Raw genomic sequence first — 7500 nt, forward strand, 5'->3', positions numbered from 1 at the left:
GGGCAGTCTTGTATGAGAGAGCAGAGAGTGAGTGAGTGTGTGTGTGTGTGTGTGTGTGTGTGTGTGTGTGTGTGTGTGTGTGTGCTCTTACGTGATGATGGCTAGTGTGGGGCAGTCTTGTATGAGGGAGCAGTGTGTGTGTGTGTGTGTGTGTGTGTGTGTGTGTGTGTGTGTGTGTGTGTGTGTGTGTGTGTGTGTGTGTTCTTACGTGATGATGGCTAGTGTGGGGCAGTCTTGTATGAGGGAGCAGTGTGTGTGTGTGTGTGTGTGTGTGTGTGTGTGTGTGTGTGTGTGTGTGTGTGTGTGTGTGTGTGTGTGTGTGCTCTTACGTGATGATGGCTAGTGTGGGGCAGTCTTGTATGAGACAGCAGAGAGTGTGTGTGTGTGTGTGTGTGTGTGTGTGTGTGTGTGTGTGTGTGTTCTTACGTGATGATGGCTAGTGTGGGGCAGTCTTGTATGAGGGAGCAGAGAGTGTGTGTGTGTGTGTGTGTGTGTGTGTGTGTGTGTGTGTTCTTACGTGATGATGGCTAGTGTGGGGCAGTCTTGTATGAGAGAGCAGAGAGTGTGTGTGTGTGTATGTGTGTGTGTGTGTGTGTGTGTGTGTGTGTGTGTGTGTGTGCTCTTACGTGATGATGGCTAGTGTGGGGCAGTCTTGTATGAGACAGCAGAGAGTGTGTGTGTGTGTGTGTGTGTGTGTGTGTGTGTGTGTGTGTGTGTGTGTGTGTGTGTTCTTACGTGATGATGGCTAGTGTGGGGCAGTCTTGTATGAGGGAGCAGAGAGTGTGTGTGTGTGTGTGTGTGTGTGTGTGTGTGTGTGTGTGTGTGTGTGTGTGCTCTTACGTGATGATGGCTAGTGTGGGGCAGTCTTGTATGAGGGAGCAGTGTGTGTGTGTGTGTGTGTGTGTGTGTGTGTGTGTGTGTGTGTGTGTGTGTGTGTGTGTGTGTGTGTGTGTGTGTGTGTGTGTGTGTGTTCTTACGTGATGATGGCTAGTGTGGGGCAGTCTTGTATGAGGGAGCAGTGTGTGTGTGTGTGTGTGTGTGTGTGTGTGTGTGTGTGTGTGTGTGTGTGTGTGTGTGTGTGTGTGTGTGTGTGTGTGTGTGTGTGTTCTTACGTGATGATGGCTAGTGTGGGGCAGTCTTGTATGAGGGAGCAGAGAGTGTGTGTGTGTGTGTGTGTGTGTGTGTGTGTGTGTGTGTGTGTGTGTGTGTGTGTGTGTGTGTGTGTGTGTTCTTACGTGATGATGGCTAGTGTGGGGCAGTCTTGTATGAGAGAGCAGAGAGTGTGTGTGTGTGTGTGTGTGTGTGTGTGTGTGTGTGTGTGTGTGTGTGTGTGTGTGTGCTCTTACGTGATGATGGCTAGTGTGGGGCAGTCTTGTATGAGGGAGCAGAGAGTGTGTGTGTGTGTGTGTGTGTGTGTGTGGTAGTATTGATGAGAGTAGAGTGTGTGTGTGTGTGTGTGTGTGTGTGTGTGTGTGTGTGTGTGTGTGTTCTTACGTGATGATGGCTAGTGTGGGGCAGTCTTGTATGAGAGAGCAGAGAGTGTGTGTGTGTGTGTGTGTGTGTGTGTGTGTGTGTGTGTGTGTGTGTGTGTGTGTGTGTGTGCTCTTACGTGATGATGGCTAGTGTGGGGCAGTCTTGTATGAGGGAGCAGAGAGTGTGTGTGTGTGTGTGTGTGTGTGTGTGTGTGTGTGTGTGTGTGTGTGTGTGTGCTCTTACGTGATGATGGCTAGTGTGGGGCAGTCTTGTATGAGGGAGCAGAGAGTGTGTGTGTGTGTGTGTGTGTGTGTGTGTGTGTGTGTGTGTGTGTGTGTGTGTGTGTGTGTGTGTTCTTACGTGATGATGGCTAGTGTGGGGCAGTCTTGTATGAGGGAGCAGAGAGTGGCAGCCCAGTTCTCGGTGAGGCAGCTGAGGATCAGTTTGATCTTCTGAAGGCCAGGGATGGATGACACCTGCTCCACGAACTCAGGTGTTCTGCCAGGTAACACACACACAACACACACACACACACACACACACACACACACACACACACACACACACACACACACACACACACACACACATTTATCCCATCAGCCAACTTCAAAATGTTGGCATTTCCAAAACATTGTACTCTATGAAATGCACCCCTTCCCAACAGACACCCCGTGTGTAGCTCTCTGAGTGTGTGTGTGTGTGTGTGTGTGTGTGTGTGTGTGTGTGTGTGTGTGTGTGAGAGAGAGAGAGAGAGTGAGGTTGTATGTTTGAGGTTAGGCACATGTACCCTGTGTGTCGCTCTCTGAGTGTGTGTGTGTGTGTGTGTGGGGGGGGGGGGGGGGGAGAGATAGAGAGTGTGTTTGAGGTTAGGCACACATACCCCGTGTGTAGCTCTCTGTGTGTGTGTGTGAGTGAGTGTGTGTGTGAGAGAGAGAGAGAGAGTGAGGTTGTGTGTTTGAAGTTAGGCACACATACCCCGTGTGTAGCTCTCTGAGTGTGTGTGTGTGTGTGTGTGTGTGTGTGTGGGTGGGGGTGGGGGTGGGGGTGGGGGGAGAGATAGAGCGTGTGTTTGAAGTTAGGCACACATACCCCGTGTGTAGCTCTCTGAGTGTGTGTGTGTGGGGGGGGAGAGATAGAGGGTGTGTTTGAGGTTAGGCACACATACCCCGTGTGTAGCTCTCTGAGTGTGTGTGTGTGTGTGTGTGTGTGGGAGAGAGAGAGAGAGCGTGTGTTTGAGGTTAGGCACACATACCCCGTGTGTAGCTCTCTGAGTGTGTGTGTGTGTGTGTGTGTGTGTGTGTGTGTGTGTGTGGGGGGGGGGGGGGGGGGGGAGAGATAGAGTGTGTGTTTGAGGTTAGGCACACATACCCCGTGTGTAGCTCTCTGAGTGTGTGTATGCTGTGGAGGTGGAAGCTGGCGATCTGTGGGAGGGACATGGAGAGCTCCACGTCTGTGATCTGGGCTTCTCTGAGAGGACTCAGCTGCTTCCTGTACGCCACCACCATCCTGGAACACACACACACACAGGAGCAGGGCCTTTAGAGGGCACTTTCCACACTGACATCCATCTCTCAAGGTCATCGTGTACTCATAGATATCCATCTCTCAAGGTCACCTTGCGCTCATAGATATCCATGTCTCAAGGTCACCGTGCGCTCATAGATATCACCGTGCGCTCATAGATATCCATTTCTCAAGGTCACTGTGCTCTCATAGATATCCATTTCTCAAGGTCTTCTAGAATGAGGCATATCATGGCCCTGTTTTGCCCCTGCTTATGTCATGTGTGTGTGAACATAATTCACACACATTAACCCTCTATTGCATGAATTATCACCTATACTTAAAACATTTTTTTTAATGTTTTTTTCTTATTTAAAATGGTTTAAATAATGAAAATTGAAAAAAAAAAGTTAAAAAAAAATTAAAGGGGGGTAGTTGGTAATTTGTTGCCATATGGCAACAATGCGCAGTCGTGGAAAATGCTATAAAATCCCATTTTTCTTTAAAAACCTTACTTTTATTTAATTATAAATGTTTTAAAAATGAATCTAATTAAGCTTACATTAGGTATGCTCTGATACATTGAGTTGTTAACCTAACATAAGGCATATTTAACTGTATTTTGGACAATAAAGTGACTATATCATGGTGATATTGCCATAGTGCAGTCCGCCTTGGAAATATATAGCCTTCCTTTAGGGCCATAATGTAATTGTTGTGATCAAAACCAAAGTTTATATTAAATAATGTCATCATTTAAGTTACTGTATTTAATTTGGATGCCTTTCATTCCCCAAATGTATAGGGTTCTATTGCAGTCAGAGGACATTCAACTGTAGTGAGCCCCCCCCCCCCTTCAGAGAGTGTGCAAATCCATACTGTACAAACAGAGAGACATAGGTATCATTCACATACACCCCTGACAGACTTCTCCTACCCTCTAAGCCATGCCTAAATCATATTTGGGGTCCCACATTCAAGGGTCAACCTAACCTAGGGTTCTCTATTGCGATTCATACAACAGGTACACACTGGGCATGCCTTGGATGGCTCCACAGCATGCCAGCCCACTTCTTACACCATTTTTAGTGAGAGGAGAGAAGGGTCACCCCATTTGCCCTTGAACTTTGGGCCTCAGGTGCTAAAGCTGTAGCCAAAGAGGCAGGATGAGTGACTGCAGTCTCTATCCGCTATACATCAATGTTTTTCTCCTCATTGCAGCATTATAGCTAATCCTGATACTTCTTTGATGGAAAAGAAAACAATGTGCTTTTATGTTCTCAAAAATCCTAAACAAAAATGATGAAAACAGCATGTCTAGCTGACTGTGTAGTGACATATAACACAACATACATCTTCACCGCTCCAGTCTCTATACTATCTGAACCTCATTCCACAAACAATTTGCGAATTGGTAAACATTTACATTGTCCTAAAAGACTCCAATATGTCTGGTATTAAAAATAAAAGTGTAAAAATGTTTTTTTTTTACATCAAAATATTGTCAAAAGTTGTTTATATTCCCAGAGTATACTAGTAGGCCTACTATGCAATCCTATTGTAATCCTATGATACCATTCATTTGAATGGACATAAAAAGTTCAATATTCGCATGTTGTTGCCATATGGCAACAAATACATTTAGCCAATTTACAAAAAAGTCATTATATATAAAGTTATTTTAATGATAAATGCTTCATGTTTACATACTCCAGATAGTGTTTTCATTTTTTTTTCTCAAAGAAATTATGCCTAAATTCTGAATTTTGACCACCCAAAGGTAGCCCATAGGTGGTGGTGGTCACCTAGGTACCTCTCTGTATAAATAGAAGAATTAACAATATATCCTAGTCATGTGACCTAACAATAATTTTTTTAAATCAAAATTTAAATTCCCTTTTTCAAATATAAATAGTAAAATGTTGGTTTTGTGTTACTGCCAATTAGAAACACTAAGATAAATCATGTGTTGCCATATGGCAACGCCATGCAATAGAGGGTTAAGGACATACTGTAAGCTCTAGAGTGGGCTATGAGGAACTGTAACCTGAAGAAGAGAGAATGAAACGTCCACTGAACAGACACTCACATGACACTGGCGTCTTCCTTCTCCACGCTCAGGAAGGAGCAGATGTCGTCTCCTCGGGGCTCAGGCCGCGACTCGGCTACTCGGAGGCTGGAGCAAGAGCAGAGGCATCTCCGTCAGGTCTGGCAACTCTCTTGGAGGAGTAGAGCTTTAAAACGGCCTTTAAACTCTCTTGGAGGAGTAGAGCTTTAAAACGGCCTTTAACAACCACAACTCTCTTGGAGGAGTAGAGCTTTAAAACGGCCTTTAACAACCACAACTCTCTTGGAGGAGTAGAGCTTTAAAACGGCCTTTAACAACCACAACTCTCTTGGAGGAGTACAGCTTTAAAACGGCCTTTAACAACCACATCAGGCCTTTAAACTCTCTTGGAGGAGTAGAGCTTTAAAATGGTCTTTAACAACCACAACTCTCTTGGAGGAGTAGAGCTTTAAAACGGCCTTTAACAACCACAACTCTCTTGGAGGAGTAAACCTGCGTTCTGGTCTGTTTATGTACATCAGCTCTTCACTTGTGTGAAATCTGCTGCTATTTCTAGGCCATTATGTCATGTTAACTACAACTGCAACAGCTACACATAGCTAATAATGAAACACACATATTTCAGGACCGAACAGAAAGCCAGAGCATGCATCCATATTAGTGAACTTGAAAACCTCCACCTGAAGTGCCCCACAAGGCGTGATCAAAGCAAGGAGGCAGCGGGGAGGAGAGCCGTGAGCAGCCGGTTCCGTTAACAGATGCTTTGGTTTGGCTCACAGGAAGTCCTGGACAGCTGAGAGTTTGGCCAGCAGGAAGCACCAGACAGCTGAGAGTTTGGCCAATAGGAAGAGCCGGACAGTCGAGAGTTTGGCCAATAGGAAGAGCTGGACAGTCGAGAGTTTGGCCAATAGGAAGAGCTGGACAGTCGAGAGTTTGGCCAATAGGAAGAGCTGGACAGTCAAGGAGATTTAGAGAAGAGACAGGCAGAGGAGGGCAGAGCTGAGTGTAAAAGAATATGATGCCATTTAGACTGAATTCAGAATATGATGCCATTTAGACTGATAGATTCAGAATATGATGCCATTTAGACTGAATTCAGAATATGATGCCATTTAGACTGATAGATTCAGAATATGATGCCATTTAGACTGAATTCAGAATATGAGGCAATTTAGACTGATAGATTCAGGATATGAGGCCATTTAGACTGAATTCAGAATATGATGCCATTTAGACTGATAGATTCAGAATATGAGGCCATTTAGACTGAATTCAGAATATGATGCCATTTAGACTGATAGATTCAGAATATGATGCCATTTAGACTGAATTCAGAATATGAGGCCATTTAGACTGATAGATTCAGAATATGATGCCATTTAGACTGAATTCAGAATATGAGGCAATTTAGACTGATAGATTCAGGATATGAGGCCATTTAGACTGAATTCAGAATATGATGCCATTTAGACTGATAGATTCAGAATATGATGCCATTTAGACTGATAGATATGATGCCATTTAGACTGATAGATATGAGGCCATTTAGACTGATAGATATGATGCCATTTAGACTGATAGATTCAGAATATGATGCCATTTAGACTGATAGATATGATGCCATTTAGACTGATAGATATGAGGCCATTTAGACTGATAGATATGATGCCATTTAGACTGATAGATTCAGAATATGATGCCATTTAGACTGATAGATATGATGCCATTTAGACTGATAGATTCAGAATATGATGCCATTTAGACTGATAGATATGAGGCCATTTAGACTGATAGATATGATGCCATTTAGACTGATAGATTCAGAATATGATGCCATTTAGACTGATAGATATGATGCCATTTAGACTGATAGATATGAGGCCATTTAGACTGATAGATATGATGCCATTTAGACTGATAGATTCAGAATATGATGCCATTTAGACTGATAGATATGATGCCATTTAGACTGATAGATTCAGAATATGATGCCATTTAGACTGATAGATATGATGCCATTTAGACTGATAGATTCAGAATATGATGCCATTTAGACTGATAGATATGATGCCATTTAGACTGATAGATTCAGAATATGATGCCATTTAGACTGATAGATTCAGAATATGATGCCATTTAGACTGATAGATTCAGAATATGATGCCATTTAGACTGAATTCAGAATATGATGTTAATTAGACTGATGGATTCAGAATATGAGGCCATTTAGACTGATAGATTCAGAATATGATGCCATTTAGACTGATGGATTCAGAATATGATGCCATTTAGACTGACGGAGTTAGAGTGGCATGAATGATGCCATTTGAGTGACAGATTCCGAGCTGGACAGGAAAGAATCTGATGTTATTTAGACTGATAGATTCAGAATATGATGTTAATTAGACTGATAGATTCAGAATGATGTTATTTAGACTGATAGATTCAGAATA

The 7500-nt window shown here is 43.5% G+C and overlaps 1 protein-coding gene across 1 annotated transcript in view; it reads right to left on the reverse strand.

The window, feature by feature from the left end:
- Nucleotides 1–7500, reverse strand: part of LOC134075234 (uncharacterized) — a gene marked incomplete in the record, with an annotated part of 50646 nt that overhangs the window by 10475 nt on the left and 32671 nt on the right. Inside the window, 3 exon segments of the mRNA XM_062530792.1 lie at nt 1834–1971; nt 2845–2982; nt 5069–5155. Coding sequence (XP_062386776.1) covers nt 1834–1971; nt 2845–2982; nt 5069–5155 — 363 coding nt within the window.

The sequence above is a fragment of the Sardina pilchardus genome, chromosome 2 (genome assembly GCF_963854185.1).
Source record: "Sardina pilchardus chromosome 2, fSarPil1.1, whole genome shotgun sequence".
Taxonomy (NCBI): domain Eukaryota; kingdom Metazoa; phylum Chordata; class Actinopteri; order Clupeiformes; family Clupeidae; genus Sardina; species Sardina pilchardus.